The sequence below is a fragment of the Muscardinus avellanarius genome (assembly GCF_963383645.1).
Source record: "Muscardinus avellanarius genome assembly, chromosome: 9".
Taxonomy (NCBI): Eukaryota; Metazoa; Chordata; class Mammalia; order Rodentia; family Gliridae; genus Muscardinus; species Muscardinus avellanarius.
The window spans coordinates 73803090-73829955 of record NC_137795.1 but is presented as its reverse complement, the minus strand read 5'-3'; the positions used below and the strand labels follow the sequence as shown (position 1 = coordinate 73829955).

The 26866-nt window shown below is 36.3% G+C and overlaps 1 protein-coding gene across 1 annotated transcript; it reads left to right on the top strand.

Annotated features, from left to right (window-relative positions):
- Nucleotides 1–205: 205 nt before the first annotated feature.
- TMEM168 (transmembrane protein 168) lies at nt 206–26760 on the top strand (the record flags this gene model as incomplete). Its single annotated transcript, XM_080701484.1, has 4 exons — nt 206–1333; nt 16850–16992; nt 20330–20604; nt 26213–26760. The coding sequence occupies 4 exons, from the start codon at nt 206–208 to the stop codon at nt 26758–26760; spliced, it is 2094 nt and encodes a 697-aa protein (XP_080557610.1).
- Nucleotides 26761–26866: the final 106 nt, after the last annotated feature.

Sequence of the window (26866 nt, the reverse complement as noted above, 5' to 3'; positions counted from 1 at the left end):
GAAGAACCTTTTTTTACCACTTATTTCCTGTAAAGAAGATGGCAAAATATTATGTACAATTAACAATGAACTTTTTTCTTTCTTTTTAGATCACCATAAATAACAGAAAATGTTGGATTAGGAGTTAACAGATACATTGGATTTGTTGGATGAAACACAAGAAGCTAATTTTTGTAACGGGAAAAGGCCTAAATTGTCGGATTACATGTGTAAATCACTGCGTTATTGCTTTAGTCATTGTCTCTATTTAGCAATGACGAGACTGGAAGAAGTAAATAGAGAAGTCAACATGCATTCCTCAGTGCGGTATCTTGGCTATTTAGCCAGAATCAACCTGCTGGTGGCTATATGTTTAGGCCTTTATGTAAGATGGGAAAAAACAGCAAATTCTTTAATTTTGGTTATATTTATTCTTGGTCTTTTTGTTCTTGGAATTGCCAGCATACTCTACTACTATTTTTCAATGGAAGCAGCAAGTTTAAGTCTCTCCAATCTTTGGTTTGGATTCTTGCTTGGCCTTCTGTGCTTCCTTGATAATTCTTCCTTTAAAAATGACGTGAAAGAAGAATCAACCAAATATTTGCTTCTAACTTCCATAGTATTAAGGATATTATGCTCTTTGGTGGAGAGAATTTCTGGTTATGTCCGTCATCGACCCACTTTACTAACCACAGTGGAGTTTCTGGAACTTGTTGGGTTTGCCATTGCCAGCACAACTATGTTGGTAGAGAAATCTCTGAGTGTCATTTTACTTGTTGTAGCTCTGGCCATGCTGATTACTGACCTGAGAATGAAGTCCTTCCTAGCTATTCCAAATTTAGTCATTTTTGCAGTATTGTTATTTTTTTCCTCATTGGAAACTCCCCAAAATCCAATTGCTTTTGCATGTTTTTTTATTTGCCTGATAATTGACCCTTTCCTTGATACTTATTTTAGTGGACTTTCAGTAACTGAAAGATGGAAGCCCTTTTTGTACCGTGGAAGAATTTGCAGAAGACTTTCAGTTGTTTTCACTGGAATGATTGAGCTTACATTTTTTATTCTTTCAGCATTTAAACTTAGAGACACTCATCTCTGGTATTTTGTAATACCAGGCTTTTCCATTTTTGGAATTTTCTGGATGATTTGCCATATTATTTTTCTCCTAACTCTTTGGGGATTCCATACCAAATTAAATGACTGTCATAAAGTATATTTTACCCACAGGGCAGATAACAATAGCCTTGATAGGATCATGGCATCCAAAGGGATGCGTCATTTTTGCTTAATTTCAGAGCAGTTAGTGTTTTTTAGTCTTCTTGCAACAGCGATTTTGGGAGCAGTTTCTTGGCAGGTAAGCTTTTCTTTTTCTTTTTTTCCTTTTTTTTTTTTGGTTTAAATTATGTCAATGCCTATGATATGCAATACAATGCTAGGTTCAAGAGTTGAAATTAGGATTCTGAGGTCAAGTTCCTAATTTCAAAAGGAGATTCTTTTTAGGTGCTTATTTAAGTTTGTTCATGGAATTGAATCACTAAATGAATTTTGACAAGATAATTTAGTTTGATCTCTAGTAAAGAGGTACTAAAATGTTAGGAGTACTCAGTATGTGAAATACTTCTCCAGATTGTTCATTAATGAAACACTTACAGATTAAAGATCCTTAGAATATTAGCATTTGAAGAGTTTTTTTGGAGATTATACTTTAATCCTTTTATTTTACCCAGGAGGAAACTGAAGGCCAGAGAAGATATATCTAGAGTTACTAGTACTAGCCACAATTTGTTAGGTTTCTTCTGTCTAGTTTCTGATCTTGCTATAGTACATTTTTTTTAAAAATGTAGCTATTGCTATGAAGATTCTATGTAAAAGAAAAGATTTGATATAGAACACCATATCAGGTTCTTAGAGTTTAGAGATTTCCCTAAAAGGGGGGGGTGTGTGTGTGAACTTTACAGTACATTTGCTTCCCAGAAATGCTTTTTGAAAAGGCCCTTGTGAACAAGACATTTAATCTGTACAGTTGGATTTTGTATCTACAGTATTAACCAGCCCAGTCTCCTTTTGAGTATTCATAGACTGTGCATGCTATGCCAGGCACTATAGAGGGTGTTAAAGATCTCAAGATGTCTCTGTCTTCAAAGAAGAAGGCATAGTCTATAATGTGAGGGGAAGAGGCTAGCATGCCAACAAACAATTATGATTACAGTGTGACAAATGCTATAATTTGACTATCTCAGGCTGTGGTGTGGGGCATAAAGGCAGGTCATTGCTTGGTGCAGTACTCTGCTTTGGACCAGTTTATTGCTAGAGTGATTTCTAGATAAGAGCGTTAGACTTGCCTAGGCATGATGCTTTCTGGTCATTGTGGGCTACCACAGAGAGCTTGGTGGGAGTCACACAAATGATTAAAACATTTTGAGTGTTGCCTGAGGACATCTTCCTCACTTTGCTTTACTTGCCAGGGATGGAGACTGTCAGAATTACGATGATGTCAGAAAACTCCAACTAGAATTTTCCTTCTCCCTTTTCTGTGTTAGCTTCTTTCCCAGACTTATTACTTTTTCTCCTTCCTTCCTTCCTTCCTTCCTTCCTTCCTTCCTTCCTTCCTTCCTCTCTCTCTCTCTCTCTCTCTCTCTCTTTCTTTCTTTCTTTCTTTCTTTTTTTTCGTGGTACTGAGGATGGAACCCAGGGGTATTCTACCTCTGAACTACACCCCCAGTCCTATTTTTTTAATTGTTTATTTTGAAACAGGATCTCACTGAGTTGCAGAAGGCCTCACTAAGTAGCTGAGGCTGGTGGAGAACCAACCATGATCCTCCTATCTCAGCCTCTCAAAGGCTGGATTACAAGAGCACACCACCAGACCCAGTTTAGGAGATAATTTTAAGGAAATCTATTTCTAGATTTTCACCTTCCATTTGTACTCATTTCCAAAATTTATCTGCTTGAGGCTTTCCCTCAGTTTAGGTGTGGAGTGGTATCTCATGATAATGAGGTTGACATTGGTATCCTCAGATATGTATGTAACATTTCCTTCATTAATTATCTCCCCCATTGCCCTTCTCTAGACCAATTCCCTTTCTCCACTGAGGTTTCTCCTCCATAATCTAAAGTTCCTCTTGTATTCAGATTACTTCCTAGCTTCTGCATGTGAGAGAAAACATGACTCTTCACTTTCTGTGACTGGCTAACCTCACCTAACATAATGTTATCCAGATCCATCCGTTTTTTGGAGGGGATACTGGGGATGGAACCCAGGGACATTCTTTCTCCTAGCTACACCCCCAGCCCCACTTTTTTTTATTCATTATATTGAAACAGTGTTTCACTAAGTTGCAGAGGGCCTCACTAAATAGCTGAGGCTGGAGACCAACCTTCCATACTCCTGTTTCATCCTCCCATATACTGGGATTACAAGTGTGTGCCACACACCCAGGTTTCCATCCATCTTTCTGAAAATGACATAATTTTGTTCTTTTTTTATTGCTGAGTAGAATTCTATCATGTGTATTTTCCATAGTTTTGTAATCCATTCATCTGTTGTAGAACACCTAGGTTGGTTCCATAATTTGGCTATGGTATTTTTTTTTTTTTTTTGGTGTGTGTGTGTGTGTGTGTGTGTGTGTGTGTGTGGTACTGGGGGTGGAACCCAGGGGCTTTTCTACCTCCAGGTTATACTCCCAGACCTATTTTATACTTTATTTGGAAACAGGGTCTCACTAAGTTGCTGAGAGCCTAAGTATCTGAGGCTGTCTTTGAACCTGTGTGATCCTCCTGTCTCAGCCTCCCAAGTGCTGGAATTACAAGCATTCACCAACATGCCCAGCTGCCATAAAAGTGGATATGCATGTGTCACTCTTTAATGACTTTTTTTGTGTGTGTGTGCAGGTGCTGGGGATTAAACCCAAGGGCAGTCTACCTCTGAGCTACACCCTCAGCCTGATTTTTTATTTTGAAACAGGGTCTCACTAAGTTTTGGAGGGCCTTACAAAGTAGCTGAGGCTGACCGTGAACCTGGTTCCTCCTGTCTCAGCCTCCCAAATACTGGGATTACAAGCATGTGCCACCATGCCCGGTTTATATCACTGTAATACTCTGATTATAGTCCCTTTAGGAAGATACTCATGATTAGTATAGTTGGGTCATAGGATGGATCCATTCCCAGTGTTCTGAGGAATCTCCACACTGACCTTCATAGTGGCTACACTAATTTGCAATCTCACCAACAGTATATAAGCGTTCCTATATCCCCCACATCCTGCCAAGCATGTATTGTTTGAATTCTTGATGATTGTCATTATAATTGGGGTTAGATGGAATCCTGATGTATTTTTTATTTGCACCTTTCTAATTGCTAATGGTGTTGAACATTTTTTATGTACTTAGTGGCCACTTACATTTTTTCATTTGTGAAGTGTCCGTTTAGTTCAGTTGCCTATTTTTAATTGGATTATTTAGTGTTATGTCTTTTAGTCTTTGTATATTCTAGATATTAGTCCTCTAATAAAGGGGTAGCTGATAAAGATCTTCTCCCATTTCATAGGCTCTCTCTTCTGACTCTTGGTGGATTCCTTTGCTGAATAGAAACTTCTTAGTTTATTTCTATCCCATTTATTTTTGTTTTAATTTCCTGAGTTTTGGGGGTCTTATTGAGGGAGTTTCTGCCTGTGCATATATGTTACAGTGTTGGACCTGTGTCCTCCTCTGGTAATTTCAAAGTCTCTGGTCTAATTTTCAGATCTTTGATCCATCTTGAGTTGACTCTTGTTCAGGTTGAGAGGTTGAGATTTAATTCTATTTTATTTTATAAATGGATAACCAGTTTTTCCAACACCATTTGTTGAATAGTGTGTCTTATCTCCAACATATGTTTTTGGCATATGGATATAAGTATGTGGATTTGTTTCTGTATTTTCTGTTCCATTGGTCTTTGTTTCTGTGTGCGCGTGTGCGTGTGCGTGCGCGCGCGTGTGTGAGCAAATAGCATGCTACTTTTTATTACTATAGCTTTGTAGTATAAAGTCAGGGATTGTGATGCCTCCTGCACGGTTCTTATTACTGAGAATTGGTTTGGCTATTCTGGGTCTTTTGTTTTTCCATATAAAATTTAGGACTGATTTTTCTAATTCCGTACAGGTAAATACATTGTTTTTTGTTTTTTTTTGGCAGGGGCAGGTCTGGGGATGGAACACAAGGGTATTTGACTCCGAGCTACACCCCCTGCCCTATTTTTTTTTTAATTCTTTATTTTGAAACGGTCTCACTGAGTTGCAAAGGGCCTAAGTAGCTGAGGCTGTCCTCGAACTGCTATGCTCTAGTCTCATAGTCTCAGCCTCCTGAATACTGGGATTACAAGCGTGCGCCACCACACCTGGCTTGGTATTTTAATAGAATTGCATTTAATTGTACATTATTTGTGATAAAATGGCCTTTTTTGACAATATTTATTCTGCCTATCCAAGAGCATGGGAAATCTTTCCATCTTTTTTTTGGGGGGGGGCAGTACTGGGGATAGAACCCAGGGGCATTCTGCCTCTGAGCTACACCCCTCTGCCCTATTTTTTATTCTTTATTTTGAAACAGGGTCTCACTGAGTTGTAAAGAACCTCACTAAGTAGCCAAGGCTGTCCTTGAACTGCAGTCCTCCTGTCTGAGCCTCCCAAATGCTGGGATTACAAGTGTTCACCAGCACCCTCAGCTCTTCAATTTCTTTCTTTAGTGTTTTATAATTTTCATTGTAGAGGTTTTTTACTTCATTGATTATTTATATCTATATATTTTATTGTTTTTGAGATTATTGTGAATGGAATTGTTTTCTGGATTACTTTTGCAGTGGACTCATGATTGGTATATTAAAAAGCTACTGATTTTTATAGATTGATTTTGTATCCTACCACTTTGCTGAATTTGTTAATCAGCTCTAGAAGTCTTTTGAGTTTTTTGTGTCTTTTAAGTATAGAATCATGTCATTTACAAATAGTGATAATTTCAGTTCTTTTCCTGTTTGTATTCCTTGATTTCCTTCAAGCCTTATTGCTGTGCCTAGAGTCTTGAGTACTATGTTGAAAAGGAGTAGTGAATGGTGGGCATTCTTGACTTACTCCTGATTTTAAAGGAAATCCTTGCAGATTTTTTCCATTCAGTATGATGCTGGCTTTTGAGTTTATTGTATATTACCTTTATGATGTTGAGATAAGTTCCTTCTATTCTGATTTTCTGCAGTATTTTTTTATGTTTGTTTTGTTTTTTGCGGTACTGAGGATAGAACCCTGGGGTATTCTACCTCTGAGCTATACTCCCAGCCCTAGTTTTTATTCTTCATTTTGAAACAGGATCTCACTAAGTTGCAGAAAGCCTAAGTAGCTGAGGCATTCTGTGAACCACAATCCTCCTGTTTCAGCCTTCCAAATGCTGGGATTACAAGCATGCGCTAATATGCCCGGCTTCTGCCGTGTTTTTTAATGTGAATGGTATTGTATTTTGTCAAATGATTTTTCAGCATCTATTGAAGTGACCATATGATTTTTGTCCTTAATATTGATATGCATATGTTGAACCAGTCTTGTATCCCTGGAATGAAACCAACTTAGTCATGGTGTACACTTTGTACCTTTTAACCTCTATGTATGTGATCTCTCTTTGGATTTTTGACTAAGGTTAAGTGTAACCTCTGTATAAAACAAAATTTGGAAAGCATCCACTGGCTTTATTCTAGTTCCAATCCTTTTGAATGATGAAAGAATTGGAAAAATTACATAGTGAAAGGTCAATAATTTAGTGGTTTGTTAGGATGAGACTGATTGGGGGATAATATTGTTCAGGTGAATTATAAGAGCTGTGCAAATTATTTAAATTGGATTTTAGCTGATTTTTAAAGTTGAACTATTATTAACTCTGTGTGTGTGTGTGTGTGTGTGTGTGTGTGTGTGTGGTACTGGGGGTGGAACCCAGGGGCTTTTCTACCTCTGGGGTATACTCCCAGACCTATTTTATACTTTATTTGGAAACAAGGTCTCACTAAGTTGCTGAGAGCCTCATTAAGTAGCTGAGGATGGCTTCGAACCTGTGTGATCCTCCTGTTTCAGCCTCCCAAGGGTAGGGATTACAAGCATGCACCACCATGCCTGGCTAAAGGTGAACTATTTTTATTTAAAATTTCTAAATGTAAAAAAAAATGATAAATGATATGAATACTGATTAATTTTTGTGTGTGTGTATGGTGCTGGGGATGTAACCTAGGGGAATTCTACCTTCCAGCTACATCCCCAGCCTTATTTTTTTATTATTTATTTTGAAACAGGGTCTTACTGAGTTGCAAGGTAGCTAAGGCTGTCCATGAACCATGATCTTCTTGTCTCAGCCTCCCAAATGCTGGGATTACAAGTAAGTGTGTGCCACCACGCCTGGCTCTGATTAATTACTTTTTTTCCAGGTCTGGGGGTGGAACCCAGAGGCATTTGACCTCAGAGCTACATCCCCTCCCCTATTTTTTATTCTTTATTTTGAAACAGGGTCCCACTTAGTTGCAGAGAGCCTAACTAAGTAGCTGAGACTGTCTGCGAACCACGATCCTCCAGTCTCAGCCTCCTGAATGCTGGGATTACAAGCATGTGCTAACACACCCGTCTATAACATTTTAATAATATATCTAAACCAGCTGGGTTTGGTGGCGCACACTTATAATCTCAGTGCTTGGAAAGCTGAGACAGGAGGATTGCACAGGTTTGTGAGGCTCTCAGCAACTTAGTGAGACTCTGTTTCCAAATAAATTATTGAATAGGGCTGGGGGCCTGGAGGTAGAAAACCGGTGGGTTCCACCCCCCAGTACCACAATATATATATATATATATATATATATATATATATATATATATATATGCTTGTCAACACACATTTTTGTAACAGTAATACTAAAATCCTAAATTGTTTTTACACACTGCCCTTTTAACACATCCTTCAGTAGATTTCCACTAGAAAAACTGTTCCTTCAACTAGGTGGTGGCAGAACCCATGTGGCAAGAAGAAAAATGAGAAATTAAAGAAATCTTTTTAGTTTGTCAGCTATAGGCAGGATTGATGAAAGTAGAGATGGTATAGTCTAGTTCATCATTATTTTTCTGTTATGAACCTTTTCATGTCTTATCTAAGAAATCTTTGCCTAACACCATATAAAAAACTTTATTTTTGTTAATTTTACCAAGTTTAACATTGTCGCAATGAGTCAGTAGTATCATTCCAAGTCATTTACATTAAAAAGCTAGAAGTTTACCATTAACTTCTGTTGTGTTTTGTTCATAATCTCATTTCAACTTTAAATGCAACATTACAGCTGTTGTTTCCTACAATTTATATTATGTTCATTGAATGTTATTTGCTTTCCTCTTTTAAACTTTTTTCCCTTAAATAAGTCAATTAGAAAGACACATACCCCACAGCATTTGGTGCTAATTTTGCTGCTTAGCCACAGGCTTTTATGGTAATTGATAATTCACAGAAGGATAAAAGAGGGAATATTACCAGATACCTAAGGAAATATGCTCCATGGTGCTTTATTATATTTAGAAACTCTCTGAATCTCACATGAGATTTTATATGCCTTTATCCTTGCCAGCTATTGTCATTTGCAAATTCCATGGGCATTTGATGCAGCTTTTTGTTCTTTGTACAAGCCCTTTTGACCCAACCAGAAAAAAACATAATCACAGTTTGATTTTTCTGCAGGGAAGGAGTGGCAATTACTGGGTATGACAGATGTCCTAGTATAAGCCTTGCATCCAAACAAGAGATAAAATCCATATATTGCAGCAGTTTAAATTTTGGCAGGATGGCAGGATCAGCCATATTATTTTTCTTGGCATAGAAAATAGGGAGTTTTTATATCTGCTCCCAAACTAAAAGTGCTCATTTTTCTTAATTTTTATTTTGGTTCATTTCTTCTTAAAGTTTTGAGCCATTTTAGTTCAGATAGTAGACTCATCTTTTTTTTTTTTTTGGACTGGGGATGGAACCCAGGGGTATTGTACCTCTGAGCTACACTCTTAGCCCTATTTTTTAGTCTTTTTATTTTTGAAACAGGATCTCACTGAATTGCTAAAGATTCTTCAGTCTCAGTCTACTGAATGCAGGGATTACAAGTGTGTGCCGCCACGCCCAGCAATAGTAGACTTATCTTGAACTAAAATTTTGTCACTTTTGCCAGAACACTATGAAACAGGATGTCTTAGTTCATTCCGTGTTTTGTTAACAGTACCACACAGTGGATAATGTTTAAAAAAATGGAATCACAGTTCTGGAGGATAAGAGGTCTACATCAGGTGCTGATATCTAGTGAAGACCTTCTTGCCTTGTCCCTGGGAGGAAGATGGGAGCAAAAGAGGTGGAATAAGAAATCTACCTCACAGCCTCAAGCCCTTTCATCATCATTATTCATCCATTCATGAGGGCTCCCCTTAAGACCCATCTCCACAAAACTGTTACATTGGGGGTTAAGTTTCTAACACACACTTTTTTTTTTTTGCAGTTCTAGAGGTAGAACCCAGGGGCATTCTACTTCTGAGCAATACCCCCAGCCCTATTTTTTTAATTCTTTATTTTGAAAAGGGTCTCACTGAGTTGCAAAGGGCTTCATTAAGTAGCTGAGGCTGTCAACAAACCATGATCCTCCTGTGTAAGCCTCCCAAATGCTGGGATTACAAGAGTGCGCCACCATGCCCTGCTCAACACATGCTTTTGAGGAGGGAATATATTGAAACTATTGGTCAGGAGTAGTTTTTTTTTTTTTAATTAACCACCAGTAACAATGGTCTGAATATTTTCTTCATAAAGAAAAATATGATATAGTTCTTTTTTTGTTAAATAAATTTTTATTGGTGCATTTTAGTCATACATCTTAATAGGATAAAAAACTTGTGGAGATATACATACACACATCACCCAATCAGTCCCTACCCAATCCCTACCCCTTCCCTTTCCTTCCCTCCTCCCTCCTTCACATGCTTGGTTTCCTAATTAACTTTGATATGTTTTTTTTCCCCATATATAGTCAAGTTATTTTTGACAAGGTTTCCAAGAACATTTGGGGAAGGAAATAATAATCTTTTCACTAAATATTGTTGAAAAATAATAACTACATGAAAAATAATAAAATTGGGCCCTTACCTAGCACCATATACAAATATTAACTCAAAATAGATAAAAGACCTAAATGTAAATCTTAAGACTATAAACTTTTAGAAGAAAACCAGGGTCATAAAACTTCACAACATTGAAATTGGCAGTGATTTCTTGGATATGATTCCAAAGGCACAGGAAACAAAAGAATAAACAAACTTCATAAAAAATAGAAAAGTATTGTACATTCAAAGACATTGTAAACAGAATTAAAAGTTACTGATAGAATGGGATAAAATATTTCCAAATGTTATATCTGAAGGTTTATTAATATTCCAAATATAAATCCTAAAAATTAGCAACAATAAAAGCAAACAATACAATTTAGAAATAGGTAAGAGACTAAAATAGATAATGAATCTCCAAAGTTATCTCTCAGTAATCACACTGAATGTAAATGGCCTCAATTCCCCAATAAAAAGACATAAAGTGGCAAAATGGATTAAAAACCAGAATCCATCTATCTGCTGCTTACAAGAAACACACTTTACAAGTAAAGATAGTAACAAACTCAAGGTAAAAGGCTGGAGCAAGTAGTAGTTGACTATAGTTTTTATTTGTATTTCCTTAATGATTAGTTATATTATGATAATGATGAGTGATATTTATGTGTTTATTGGTCATATAAAAATCTTTGATATGAAAGAGAAGTTTTGAGAAATGTATTCTTAGCAGTCTATCTTCATCTTCATACTACTACTTTTTTTCTTTCAGTACTGGGGTTGGAACCCAGAGGCATTCTACCTCTGAACCACACTCTCAGCCCTATTTTTTATTGGTTATTTTGAAACAGAGTCTCACTGAGTTGCAAAGGGCCTCACTAAGTAGCTGAGGCTGTTCATGAACCGAGATCCCCCTATCTCAGCCTCCCAAATGCTGGGATTACAAATATGTGTCACCACGCCTGGCTTTTTATGACAACTCTTTTTTTTTTTTTTTTCAGTACTGGGGATGGAACCCAGAATGCCTACCTCTGATCTACACCCCCAGCCCTATTTTTATTCTTTATTTTGAAATAGGGTCTCACTAAGTTGTTAAGGGCCTCACTGGCTGGCTGTGAACCCTGATCCTCCTCCCACATGCTGGGATTACAAGTATGCACCACCATGCCCTGTTTATACTACTACTCTTAAAGAGCCACATTCCTTGGTTTCGTTTACTTTTTTTTTTTTCATGGTACTGGGGGTGGAACCCAGAGGCTTTCTACAAGCTATACTCCCAGAACTATTTTATATTTTATTTGGAAACAGGCTCTCACTAAGTTGCTAAGAGCCTCACTAAGTAGCTGAGGCTGGCTTCGAACTTGTGTGATGCTCCTGTCTCAGCCTTACAAGCGTGGGCCACCACTCCTGGCCTCCTTTACTTTTAAAGTTTGGGAACAAACTGGGCATGGTGGCACATGCTTGTAATCCTAGTACTTAGGAGGCTGAGACAGGAGGATCTTGGTTCACAAACAGCCTCAGCTACGTATTGAGGGCCCTCTGTAACTTAGTAAGACCTGTTTCAAAATAAAGAATATAGAGAGAACTCAAGAAAATCAGTACTAAGAAAACAACCCAATCAAAAAATGGGCAAGTAAACTAAATAGACACTTCACAAAAGAAGAAATTCAAATGGCCAATAAATGCATGAAAAAATGTTTAACATCATTGGCAATCAGAGAGATACAAATCAAAACTACCCTAAGATTTCACCTAACTCCAACTAGAATGGCAATCATTCAAAACACAAACAACAACAAATGCTGGTGAGGATGTGGAGAAGTGGGAACTCTAAAATGTATTGCAAATTAGTGCAACCACTTTGGAAAACAGTATGGAGAACCCTCAGAAGAATGGAAACAAATTTACCATTTGATCCAGCAATACCACTTCTGGCTATCTACTCCAAAGAAAGCAAACCAAACTACCAAACTAATGCATGCATATCTATGTTCATAGCTGCACAATTCACCATTGCCAAACTATGGAAACAGCCAAGATGACTATCAACAGATGAATGGATTACAAAACTGTGAATTTTGCTCAGCCATAACACACATCATTTTCAGGGAAATGGATGGAACTGGAGGACATTATGCTAAGTGTGATTAGTCAGTCACAAAAAAGAAATTGGATGCTTTTCCTTATGTGAAAGCTAAGGAGAAATGGGTAACAGGAGGAACTCTGGATGAAGGAAGAGATCTTATAGAGGAGCAAATAAGGCAGCCTAGGTGAGGGGATGGGAGAGGGGAAGAGAGAAACTCTCTAAAGCACAGGATGTACTTAAACATATCAAAGTCAATCACTAAGCCAAGCATGAGAAGGAGGGAAGGGGAGGGAATGGGGTGGGGATTGGGTAAGGGCTAATTGGGTGATGTATGCATGTATGTCTACACAACTTTTTTTATCCCACTAAGATGTATGACTACAATGCACCAATAAAAAAATTTAAAAAAAGGAGCCGTGCGTGGTGGTACATGCTTGTAATCCCAGCATTTGGGAAGCTGAGACAGGAGGATCTTGGTTCATGAACAGCCTCAGCTACTTAGTGAGGCCCTTTGCAATTTGGTGAGACTTTGTTTCAGTAGGGCTGAGGGTGTCGCTCAGATGTAGAATGCCCCTGGGTTCTATCCCCAGTGCTAAATAAATAAATAAATAAATAAATAAATAAATAAATAAAGTTGGAAATAGGGAAAAGTAAGAATCAGTAGATTGCCTAGTTGATTTTCTATGCAATTTGTTTCATCAGAGTTGTGGTCTAAAATAAAAATTCTCATTTGAGGCTTCTCAACTAGAAGATAGAGTTCTCATGCTTCTACTAGGACTTAGACAACTATATACCTAGGTCTTCTGAATAGCTCTTAGTCATTTAGATAAAAACATAATAGTTTAGATTTTTTGTTTTTTTGCTCATTATAACCTCATTTAATTTTAAAATTCTTCATTGACAATTATAGCTACCATTTATTGTGCTACAATATTTTATATATTTCTAATGTATATATAATAAAATTTGCCCTTTTAATAAGTTCAGGAAGTCGAGACCCTAAAGGTTAATTAACTTGTTTATGTACACACAGATGGTAAATTGGCTAGTCTAGGACTGGATCAAAGTCTAACTTCAAAGCTTAAGTTCTTTCTGTAACACCCAACTGTCTCTACATAAGGAAGTCACTCAACTTTAAAGCTGTGGTGACTTTCATAATGTTCTTGAATTTCCTGAACTAAGCAAAGTTTTGAAAGTCATGTATAGTTTCTTAAACCTATTGTTTTCTTACATTGAACAGCAAGGTATCTATATATTGCTTTATAACATCTATTGTTTTTTAGTTGTGCTTTACTTTAGATGTCTTTATTTTCTAAATCAGGCTTACTTAAGGTGACTGATAGAATACTTCTGATAAAGTACTCTGTTATGTAAATGCCATTTTTTTGGGGGGGTGTGTGGTACTGGGGTGGAACCCAGGGGCTTTTCTAACTCTGAGCTCCAATCCCAGACCTATTTTATATTTTATTTGGAAACAGATAAAGTTTGTTTGTCTCACTAAGTTGCCGAGAGCCTCGTAAGTAGCTGAGGCTGGCTTCGAACTTGTGTGATCTTCCTGTCTCAGCCTCCCAAGCACTGGGATTACAAGTGTGCGCCACCATGCCCAGCTAATGCCAATTTTTTTTTTTTAATGAAGTGTTTTTTTTTTTTTTTTTTTTTCTTTGCGGGTCTGGTGATGGAACCCAGAGGCATTTGACCTCCGAGCTACACCCCCTGCCCTGTTTTTTCTTTATTTTGAAACCGGGTCTCACTGAGTTGCAGAAGGCCTCAGTAAGTAGCTGAGGCTGTCTGTGAACCGCGATCCTCCAGGCCTCAGCCTCCCAAATGCTGGGATTACAAGCATGCGCCATCACGCCTGGCTCTTAAATGAAGTTTTAGCTGGGTATGGTGGTGCATGCTTGTAATCCTAGTATTTGGGAGGCTGAGACCTGAGAATCATTTGCTCACAGCCAGCCTCAGCTACTTAAGTGAGGCACTCTGCAACTCAGTGAGTCCCTGTTTCAAAATAAAGAATAAAAAATAGGGAAGGGGGTATAGCTCAGAGGTAGAATGCCCCTGGGTTCCATCCCTAGACCTCCACACACCCACACAGAAATGAAGTTTTAACGTTGATATTTATATATTACATAGATTTTGTTCCTGTTCCCTGAAATATTTTAGGATAGGGAATGTTGAGTATTTTGACCATTATTTGAACACCTTGCTGAATAGATAATTACTTATAACTACCTTAAGTAAAAGGATTATTAGGTTGAGTTTATATTTGCTCTAAAAGTTGAGCCATGTCTTAAAAAATTGATAGTGTGGGATAATTTGGAGAAGGAAGAAAAGTACCTAAATTTACTGGTTTTAATTTAATAGGTTTATTTTATTTGTTACTGAAAATCATCTGAAATATAAAAGAGTACTCTAGTCACAAATGACTTTCAGGTTATAAAATAAAAGTTTACAAGCCAGTAAAGTTGAAGCTTGCAGAAAAGTAACAAGTGACTAAAACATCTTAAGTTTATTTTTGCTTTTCCTGGATATACTTGTCATCTGTTAAGATTGTGTGTTTTTGCCATGTGTGGCAGCACATGTTTGTAATCCCAGCATTTGGAAGGTTGAGACAGGAGGATCGCATTTTGCAAACAGCCTCAGGTAATACTTAGTGAAGCCCTATGCAACCTAGTGAAACCCTGTTTCAAAATAAAGAATAAAAAATAGGGCTGGGGGTGCAGAGCAGATCGGAGGTAGAATGCCCCTGGGTTCTGTCCCTACTACCACAAAAAAAAGATTTTTATTTTAGTATTGCCAAACAGTATTTACTTTTATGTGTTTTATCATAATAATATTTATCTTAACTGTTTACTTACTACTATCTAATTGCCTTTTCCTTTAAGATATTTATAATACAAAATTCTCAATTGTCAAAGTTTTAAAATAACCAAGCTAATGATAGCCAACCATCTGTTGTATATGAATTGTCATCATTAGACTTTGGAATATCTATTTACTTAGTTCTCTTGTATTAAATATCACCGTCAATTTTGTAAAATGAACATGAGAGTATTGAATAACATCAATATCAACTAACATTTTAAATAGAATTTTAAGTTATTTAGGTTTCTCATTTGAGTTATTTACCAATTGATTGGCTATTCAACTTTATCTTTACTTGTATCACTGCTAAATCAAACTAACACTTTTTTCTAATGCTAAAACTGTAATATATAATTTCACAAGAAGCTATTAGAATTAACAGCTTTATAAAATTCTATAATGCAGAATTCAGTAGTAATCATAAGTATTCTGTGCACATACATACTTTTTTTTTTTTCGGTACTGGAAATTGAACCCAGAGGTATTCTACCTCCAAGTGACACCCCTAGCCCTATCTTTTATTCTTTATTCATAAACAGAGTCTCGATGAGTTGCAAAAGGCCTAAGTAGCTGAGGCTGTCCGAGAACCGAGATTCTTCTGTCTCAGCCTCCCAAATACTGGGATTACAAACATGCACCACCATGCCCGGCTGCACATACATAGTGAAGAAAGGCTAATCTCTAGTAATTGCAGTCTCTGGTCTGATTTCAGCTCTTTCATTTATCTTTTTGAGTTGACTCAGCAGAGAGAGATTGGGGTCTAATTTCATTCTTCTATATATGGATAGCTAGTTTTTTCAGCACCATTTGTTGAAGAGGCTGTCTTTTCTCCAGAGTATATTTTTGTCATCTTTTCAAAAAAATCAACCAGCTATAAATGTGTGCCTTTGTTTTTGTATCATCGACTTTATTCCATTAGTCTGTCTTTGTGCCAATAGCCTGCTGTTTTTATTTCTACAGCTCTGGAGTATAATTTGAAATCAGGTATTATAAGGCCTCTAGTGTGGTTCTTCTGAGAATTGCTTTGAGTATTCTGGGTCTTATTTTTAAATATGAATTTTAGGTTAGGTTTTTTTTTTAGATCTGTGAAGAATGACAATAGTATTTTAGTAAGGATTGCATTGAATTTGCATTTGGCTTTCAGTAGTATGGCTGGCCATTTTGATTATTTTGCCTTTTCAAAAACATGGGTAGCCTTTCCATCGTCTAAGATCTTCAATTTCTTTCTTTAGTGTTCTATTTTCATTGTAGAGGTTTAACCTCTTTGGTTAGATTTAATCCTAAGGTTTTTTTTTTTTTTTTTTTTGAGGCGATTGTAATGGAATTTTTTGGCCGCCTTTCTTATTGGATTCATGATTGGTGTATAGAGAAGTTAATGATTTTTGTAAGTTGATTTTGTGTCCAGGTACTTTGATAATTTGTTAGCTCTAGAAGTCTTCTGGTTGAGTTTTTTTGATCTTCTAAATATAAGATCATTAAACATATGCTTTGGGTTTTCTTCTTTCATATTAAAGTTTTATATTTTGTTCTATTTTTAGTTTGAATAGGATATTATTTCAGAGATTTAAAAAAAATATGATGTGTTTTGCCACAACTTCCAGGAAGCTTAAAGATAAATTTAAGTTTCTTTCTAGTGAGCTTATCTGTGTATATGTGTCTGCTTTAACTTATAATTGTTTTTAGGTTATTAATTGTTGCTTTTACTTCTTTTGGAAGTAGGGGTAAGAATGTGAATCAGTATGCATATATGTAAATATATACATAAATACACATACTATATAAGCATGTTGTTTTGATTTTCTTTTAGCCAACAAATGGAATCTTCTTGAGCATGTTTCTAATCGTCTTGCCATTGGAGTCCATGGCTCATGGGCTCTTCCATGAATTGGGTAACTGTTTAGGAGGAACATCTGTTGGATATGCTATTGTAATTCCCACCAACTTCTGCAGGTACTGTGACGTAGTATAGTTAGTAGTAACTACTTGACTCAAACTTTTTCTTAAATTTATATAAATATGTATATAAAGTATAACTAGATTTTGAAAAACATAATATTTTCAAAATATAATATTATATTGCATTTCTTTATTCCAGACTTTTAGAAAACTATTCCAGGTGACAATATAATATTCCAAGTTTAATTTAAGTATCTTGATAAATATGATTAATTTATAGTTTAATAAGAAATCAGAAAAAAATGAGTGAATTTTCTAAGGAAAAGTCCTTCTCTAAAGGAAATATATCATTTGGGAAAATGTCCTGTGAAGAACATGGTGAAATAGAATCTGCACAGGACCTGAAATCCTAGAATTCAAGTCTTGTAGTTCCTTTGGTAAATCATAACTTCTCTGAACTTTAGTGTCTTTATCTAAAGTGTAAATGTCAATACACATTCTATTTCAGAAGAATGTTATGAAAAACTAAGATATTAAAGCATTCTGCACCCTGATAATTGTTATACAAATACCAAGAATTATAAACATTAGCAGTGAGGCTTAATAAATATTTATTTGATTACAATTTTATTCCAAAATATTTTTCCCCAAAATATGTGAGAATCTATACTAGAATAAAAAAACGTATTGCAACTAATGAGTTTTGCCACATTTACATTATGCTTTCCTATAGTGGTAGGAGTACTGTGAAATAAAAAAGTTGGTTGGCACAGTGGCTATTGCCTGTAATCTCAGTATTTGGGAGGCTGAAATGGGACAATAGCAGGTTCTGGGCCAGCCTCACCAATTAAGTAAGACACTGTTTCAAAATAAAAAATAAAAGAGGAAAAAAAGAAAATTAAAACAAATGTTTTTACCTGATTTCAAATATTTGACATAAACCTCCCAAATAGATTTGTAATACATATTTTCCTCCATATTAAAGGACTGATAAAAAGTTGAAAGTTCTCATGAGAAATGAAAGAGATTCAACAGGGGCCTGTAATTTAAGACATTGAATTCTGCAGAAACAATGTGTACAAATAGTAATAGACACAACTTTTTTTTTTCTTTTCTTATTTGGTACTGGGAATTGTACACAGGACATCCTCCCTCAGCCACACACCCAGCCCTTTTTTAACTGAATTGAATTTATTTACTGGAGGTTGATTGCAAGTACATTCTACCTCTGAGCTATACCCTCAGTCCCTTTTTATTTATTTTTGTTGTTATTGTTGTTTTGAAATAGGGTCTGACTAAATTGCAGAGGCTGGACTCAAACCTGCAATCCGTTTGTCTCAGTCTCCCAAGTATTGAAATTACAGTAATGCACCACTGTACCCGGCAATTAGATTTTTGTTCCATTATAATTTTTGTTTATGTATTACTTTATAAACTTTTTTATGACTGTTAAATATTATAGATATGTAAAAAAGTATTTATTTTAATAAAAACCAATGTGTTATTATAATAGTATTGATAGTAGATGGAGCAAAATTTAAAGTTTTCAAAATTCTCTGTAGAAATTCCTTTTCTGGATAGGAATAATGATTTTATTTCCTCTAAACATTTGTAATAGTTTGATAGTTATAAGACATGATTTAGTGTCTTTATTTATATTATTTTTATCTTTTGTAGTACTGGGGATGGAACCCAGGGACATTCTACTTCCATGCTACACTTCCAGCCCTATTTTTTATTCTTTACTTTGAAACAGAGTCTCACTGAGTTAAAAGGGCCTAAGTAGCTGAGGCTGTCTATGAACTGTTATTCTTCTGTTTCAGCCTCCTGAATGCTGGGATTACAAGTGTGTGCCACTACGCAGGCTCAGTTTAGTGTCTTTAGTAAAGTACCATTTTACATTTGTTCCTAGGATTAGATCTGAGTTTTTAATTATTGCTCAGTAGTATAAGACAATAGAAATAAGTTTTAAGAATTGTTTTTTTTTTTTTTTGTGGTACTGGGGGTGGAAGCCAGAGGCTTTCTACCTCTGGGCTATACTCCCAGACCTTTTTTATATTTTATTTGGAAACAGGGTCTCACTAAGTTGCTGAAAGCCTCACTAAGTAGCTGAGGCTGGCTTTGAACCCGTGTGATCCTCCTGTCTCAGCCTCCCAAGCACGGGGATTACAAGCGTGCGCCACCACGCCCGGCTAAGAATTGTTTTTATGCGACATTTATTAATAGATCATTCTTCTAGCATTTATGTACTTTAACTTAGTAAAACACAAACACAAGTTATAAAGCTTTTGTGTGTGTGTGTGTGTGTGTGTGTGTGTGTGTGTGTGTGTGTGTGTTTTACAGGGGAGGAAGTCAGGGGCATTCTATCCCTGAGTTACACCCTCAACCCTATTTTATTATTTTATTTTGAAACAGGGTCTCACTAAATTATGGAGGGCCTCACTAAGTTGCTGAGGCTGGCTGTGAACCTGCAATCCTCCTGTCTCAGCCTCCCAAGTACTGGGATTACTACAAGCATGTCTCACCACACCTAGCAAAGATCATTTTCCAATATAGAAATTAAATATATAATTAAAATATTACTTCCAACTCTTGTGTTAAATTTTCTTTTCTCCAGAATAAAATATTATTTTCTTATAGTTCCCAACAGATGTCCTTGAAACATGATATATTCTTGCTTTTAAAAAATCTTGTTTATTATTTGTCATTTGGCATGGAAATAAAAAGAAACAGATATATATCTGTGACTATTTCATATTTATATATAAAATATACAACTTTTAAAACCAGGTTTTGACTCTAAGCTCAACTCTTAGCCCCATAGAAATTATAGAAAAGATTATTTTAGGAGCCAGGTGTGGTGGCACGCCTGTAATCCCAGTACTTGGGAGGCTGACAGGAGGATTGCAGGTTCTCAGCCAGCCTCAGCTACTTAAACCCTCTGCAACTTAGTGAGGCCTTGTTTCAAAATAAAGAATAAAAAATAGGGCTAGGGGTATAGTTTGGTGGTAGAATGCCCCAGTACCACAAAAAAAAAAAAATTATTTAAAAAAGTTCCTGTCAGCTGGGTATGGTGGTGCATGCTTGTAATCCCAGCATTTGGGAGGCTGAGCCAGGTGGATCTCAGTTCGCGGACAGCCTCAGCTACATAGTGAGGCCCTTTGTAACTCAGTGAGACCCTGTTTCAAAATAATAAAAAATAGGGCTGGGGTATAGCTCGGAGGTAGAATGCCCCCCACTGCCTTCCATCCCCAGTACTAGGGAAAAAAAAGTTCCTGTCACTTAGCAGCACCTATTACTGTTCTTAATAAATTATAAATGACAAGATGAGAATGTGAAATAGAGTAATATTGCTTAAACAAGAAAATAATTTTTCTTCCTCCTTTTTTAGTCCTGATGGTCAGCCCACACTGCTTCCACCAGAACATGTGCAGGAGTTAAATTTGAGATCTACTGGCATGCTCAATGCTATCCAAAGATTCTTTGCATATCACATGATTGAGACCTATGGATGTGATTATTCCACAAGCGGACTGTCTTTTGATACTCTACATTCCAAACTCAAAGCTTTCCTTGAGCTTCGGACTGTGGATGGACCTCGACATGATACCTATGTTTTGTATTACAGTGGACACACTCATGGGTCCGGAGAATGGGCTCTAGCAGGTAAATTTATCTTTAGTAATTTCATTATTGTGAATAAACACATTTATGAATATCTGTTCTTCACCTAGAGACATTAGATTTCTCAATTTTCTACTTTACAATTTACCAGAAATATATACGATGATTTTTTCTTTTCCCTAGCATCCCTGATTAGTATAATTTTTAGTAATCTATAATAATAAGGTTTGAGAATAATGTCCTATAGGAATTGAAAGAAAAAATTGTGCTTGTTGAGACTTAAAATCAGTTTTTCCTTATTTTCAGAATTACTAAGCCGGACATGGTAGCACATGCTTGTAATCCCAGCATTTGGGAGGCTGAGACAGGAGGATCATGGTTCACAGACAGCCTCAGCTAATACTTAGGCACTTTGCAACTCAGTGAGACCCTGTTTCAAAATAAATAATTTAAAAAATAGGGCTGGGGGTGAAGCTTGGAAGTAGAATGCCCCTGGGTTTCATCCTCAGTACTGCAAAAAAAAAAAAAAAAAAGGATTACTATACTTATATTTCTCAGAAGGTAATTAACTTATTTGACTAGTGCTTCTAAGTTGTTACATATTATAATGTGTATTTCAATAGCTCTATACATGTTTAGTTCAATAGCTCTATACAAATACAATACAACAGGTATTGTGATATGGTAAGAGTAGTACCAGGGCAAGAGACCTGGGTTCTGGTCCTAATTGCCACAACAGTGTTATTTTAGGTGAGATATTTTAGGTGAGGTGCTCCTATTGGCTTTGATTTTCTCATCTGTAAAATGATAAAGTTATATTGAATGATCATTGAGTTTTATTGTGAGGTATAAAACTCTTTAATGTTTGTTTGAATTTTTTGATGCTTTTAGGCTGTTTTACATAAAATAACCATAGTTTGCATGCATTATGGGGAAAAAAACCCCATTTTTTTCTCAAGAGTATTGCCAGAAGGGAAATGAGATCTTTCTTTAATATTAATATTAATATTAATATTATTTTTTCAATCTTCCCTTTGATAGTAGTGAGCTCATAAGTCAAGGGTCTTTTTTATGAATTATTATATGCTTAGAATATAGAACCAAGCTTGGAACAGTTAGTGGGGGATCCTTAAATAATTTATAAATGGGTGAAGTCATTAAATGAATCATATAAAAAGGAAGATAATTTTTTATTTTAAACTTAAAATAGTTCATTTAAATTTAATAACCTGCCGGGCGTGGTGGTGCACACTTGTAATCCCCTCACTTGGGAGGCAGAGACAGGAGGACCACGCAGGTTCGAAGCCAGCTCTGCTAGCTTAAGAGACCCTGTTTCCAAAATAAAAGTATAAAATAGGTCTGGGAGTATAGCTCGGTAGAAGGGCTTCCAGGAACCCCAGTACCACTAATAATAATAATAATAATAATAATAATAATAATAATATAAAAATTTAATAACCTATCTTTTTTCATTAAAGATTCTAGAAGTGTTAAACCAAGAACACATGACAATAGTAAAATAGTAAAGTATAAATGGAAACATACATTCATGTCAACAAGATAGAAGTAGTATAGAAAAAACAGGCAGAACTGCTAGTATGATAACTCCACAAGGAAACCAACAAACTCAAGGATAAAGTAGATTATTTTAAACCAGAAGGATCTTACTACCTTCATGCCAGATTTTGAAGCATGGTTTTATCATTTAAAAAAATACCTTTTTTTTTTAAGTCGGGCATGGTGGCGCACCCTTGTAATTTCAGCATTTGGGAGGCTGAGACAGGAGGATCATGGTTTGCAGACAGCCTCAGCTACTTGGTGAGGCCCTTTGCAATGCAGTGAGACCCTGTTTCAAAATAAAGAATAAAAAAATAGGGCTGAGGATGTAGCTTAGTGGTAGTATACCCCTGGGTTCCCCCCAGTACTGCAAAAATAATATTTTTAAAATTTTACTTTTTTGCAAATAAATTTTAAATAATTCAGTGCTGTCTAGGAGTAATAACATTCATTGGACACATTCAAAGCATCAGCTAATACTTCACAGACAGTATTAAATTGAATCTTTATGAAATAATTTAAGGTAGATATCATTACTTCTATTATCTTCATTTTTCAAAGGATGAAACTAATTATGCAATCTATTTATGATCATACCACAAAGTTGTAGACCTAGGAGTTAAACTCGGATTTGATTCCTGAAGTGTTTTTCCCCCACTCTTACATTTTGTCACCAAAGGCGAACAAGGTGATGATAGAGAAATGGCATGTTCTGGTTAAATTGGTATTTCTGTTAGCATGGATCACCCATTTTCAACATAGTAGAATGTTCAAGAAGGTACTCTATACTAGTACTAGTTAAACGTAGTTTATAAACTCATTTAATTGGCCTGTAACTTTTTAATCACAAGTAGAATGTAACTTACTAACCTTTATGGTTACTTCAATTCCAGGTAAAGTACAGCATTCTGTTTATTCTAACCCAGCACAAGAAAAAAAGTTCTGGTTGATTTAAAAAGAAGCAAAATTTCAGAACTAAACATAGAGACTAGTTATTGAAAGTGCATTGTAGTGTTTATAATAATATCCTCTTCCCAGATCAAATGGGGGAAAAGGCATAATTCTGATAGTTACTCATATATCCCTAGTTATTTTGTAAGTATCATGAGAAAATAATTTTTCAAGAAGTTAGCATTTTTTTAATACTTAAAATTTGAAGGTTTTTTGTTTTTTTTTTTTTTTTTGTGGTACTGGGGGTGGAACCCAGAGGCTTTCTACCTCCAGGCTATACTCCCAGACCTATTTTATATTTTATTTGGAAACAGGGTCTCACTAAGTTGCTGAGAGCCTCACTAAGTAGCTGAGGCTGGCTTCGAACCTGTGTGATCCTCCTGTCTCAGCTTCCCAAGCGTGGGGATTACAAGCGTGCGCCACCATGCCCGGCTCAAATTTGAAGTATTTTTTAAAGATGGCTTTGGAAATAAATTCTGGGCATTCAGTTTGTTAATATTTACTTAAGCTTTTTTTCCTAGGAAAAGTAAAAAAAAAAATAAGATAAACACCATAAATTACTATTAAATTTTCATTTATGATGAATTAGAAATAATTATGAAGACTTAAAATAGTTATAATTTTGATAAAATATGTAACATCACATGGAATGGTATCTTCATTTTTTGATGCACACCTCCAATAAAGTGACCATTGTAGAATTCTTGTGCCAGTATTGGGAACCGTCTTTGGTACTGATTTCAATATGTATTGGCTTCAAGTGCTTTGGCATTAATTTTAAAATATAGAAAGTAGTCAGAGCTTGGGTGTTGCACAAGTACTCAGGCAGAGAAGGAACCCTGCAGAGTTCCCAGGATAGAGGTAACCCAGGGCCTTTGCATTCTACAGACAAGTTTTACACAATAAATAACTTATAGGACAAGCTAAAATTCCCCAAGGATGTGGGAAGATGTCTTCAAGAGATCCCTGCCTTTGATAACCAATTAACACATTTTGGGGCATAACAAAAGGCTTGGGTCTGTACTGGAGACAGGATGGGCCTACAGGAAGAAATCATCATGTCAAAAGACTTGTCCCAACTGATTGACACCTATGTTTGGTCAGAAATACTATTGGTTGAGTAAAGCATGGTTGCACATGCTTGTAATCCCAGCATTCAGGAGTCTGAGACAGGAGGATCGTGGTTCGCGGACAGCCTCAGCTACTTAGTGAGGTTCTTCACAACTTTGTGAGACCCTGTTTCAAAATAAAGAATAAACAGTAGGGCATGGGATGTAGCTCTGAGGTCAAATTGGCCCTGGGTTCCATCCCCAGACCCACAAAACACACACACACACACACACACACACACACACACAAAAAAAAAATAAATAAAAATAAATAAATAAATAAATAAATAAACCCCTGTTCTATATCCCAAAACTTCAGTAACTTATTTTTAAGCTACTCCACTACATTCCTCATGTAGTGCTTTAATTTCTGTCTATCTTTCTGCCTTTGTAGTAATAAAATTGCTTAAGCTTACAGCAGAAGAGTTTTTGGCTATTCTTTTCTACAAATAACTAAAAACAAGAATTTACAGCCAAATCTCACACTGGTAGTTTTGCTGTGTACCAAGAACCTGTGGCTACATCTCACACTGGTACAGTTTTGCTATACCACTGTAACACTTCTATTAGCCTAAATTTGTTTCTGTGTAGCTATCTTTGTCAGAGAGTTTATTATAATAAGTAAAAAAAATGAATAGAGAAGTCATAGCTCGACCTGGCCTTCCCTTATTCCATAATTCAGCAACTGCCCACCATCACACCAGGCCAGAGGCCCTGTCTCATTTGCAGGTACTCAGGTTGAGTCAGAGCTAGAAGCCTTCATTTCAGTCAGTATATGCTAAGGCCTGCCTTAGACTTACAAGGCTGGTTCTGTCTTGGAATATTGAACACCCCTGTTCTGAGGAAATGCTTTCACTTATTTCAAACCAAGTGATAAAGAACTTTAAGCTCTGATAGTTTATTAGTAGTTATCTTTCTAAACAACCTTTGAAATAGTAAGCATCATGACTGGATTTTACTTGGGTTAGAAAGAGCAGGTCCAGAACTAAATACTACTATGGAAAAGGGAGCCTCCATTTGCCTTATATCCCATACTTTTACTCACAGCACTTCTTAGAATATGTAGTATTTTTACTTTTATGGAGTTTCATAATATAGAACTTGCTATTTTTGCTTTTTTGCTTTAGGGTAAAAAACAATTATATTAATTATAAGAGAAATAGAAAGAAAATAAGAAATATAGATAATCTAGAAAGCAGTTTATCATAGATAAACAAAGCCTTTAAAAAGCAATCTCAGAGCCAGGTGTGGTGGTGCATGCTTGTAATCCCAGCATTTGGGAGGCTGAGACAGGAGGATCATGGTTTGAGGACAGCCTCAGCTACTACTTAGGCCCTTTGCAACTCAGTGAGACCCTGTTTGAAAATAAAGAATAAAAACTAGGGCTGGGATGTAGCTCGGAGGTAGAAGGTCCCTGAGTTCCATCCCTAGTACCACAATAAATAAATAAATAAATAATAAAAAAAGTAGTCTCAATTACTTGAAATGCTTCAGATAGCTGTTATCTGAGATAAATGTAAGTACTTTTTAAAAATAAAGAATAAAAATAGGGCTGGGGGGGTAGGGCTCAGAGGTAGAATGTCCCTGGGTTCAATAGTCAGTACCACCACCAAAAAAATGTGTGTGTGTGTGTGTGTGTGTGTGTGTGTGTGTGTGTGTGTGTGTATCTTATGAAAAGATACTTTGGAAGTATTTTTTAATATTTTCCTCTGTTTTCTTATTTATGAATTCTGAGAATTTAAAGAAAATATACTTAAGAGAATATTCTTTTTTTTTCTTTCCAGTACTGGTGATGAAACCCAGAGCTATACCTCTGGTCCTATTTTTTATTTTTTTTATTTTTTGAAACAGGGTCTCACTGAGTTGCAAAGGGCCTCAGTAAGTAGCTGAAGCTGTCTGAGAACTGTGATCCTCTGGTCTCCACCTCCCAAATGCTGGGATTACAAGTGTGCGCCATCATTCCCAGCCAAGTGAATATACTTAATGAGAGACTACAGAAGGTATTGCTCTACTGAATTTTTCTCTGTCCACAGGTGGGGAAATACTACGCCTTGACACACTTTTGGAATTGTGGAGAGAAAAGAATGGCTCCTTCTGTTCCCGACTGATTATCATATTAGACAGTGAGAACTCAACCCCTTGGGTGAAAGAAGTAAGAAAGATTAATGACCAGTATATTGCAGTGCAAGGAGCAGAGATGGCAAAGACAGTAGACATTGAAGAAGCTGACCTGCCACAGCTGGGTGACTTTACAAAAGACTGGGTAGAATATAACTGCAATTCCAGTCATAACATCTGCTGGACTGAAAAGGGACGCACAGTGAAAGCAGTGTATGGTGTGTCAAAGCGGTGGAGCGACTACACTCTGCACTTGCCAACAGGGAGTGACGTGGCCAAGCACTGGATGTTGCACTTTCCTCGTGTTACGTATCCACTAGTGCATCTGGCAAATTGGCTATGTGGGCTGAACCTTTTCTGGATCTGCAAAACTTGTTTCAGGTGCTTGAAAAGATTGAAAATGAGTTGGTTCCTTCCTACTGTGCTGGACACAGGACAAGGCTTTAAACTTGTCAAATCTTAACTTGGACCCCAAAGCAGGATATTATTGAGAGTTCATATTACCAGTTATCACTAACTTGCCATTTTTGTATGCCATATTTTTATTTGTGGTAAAAAGCTTGCTACTT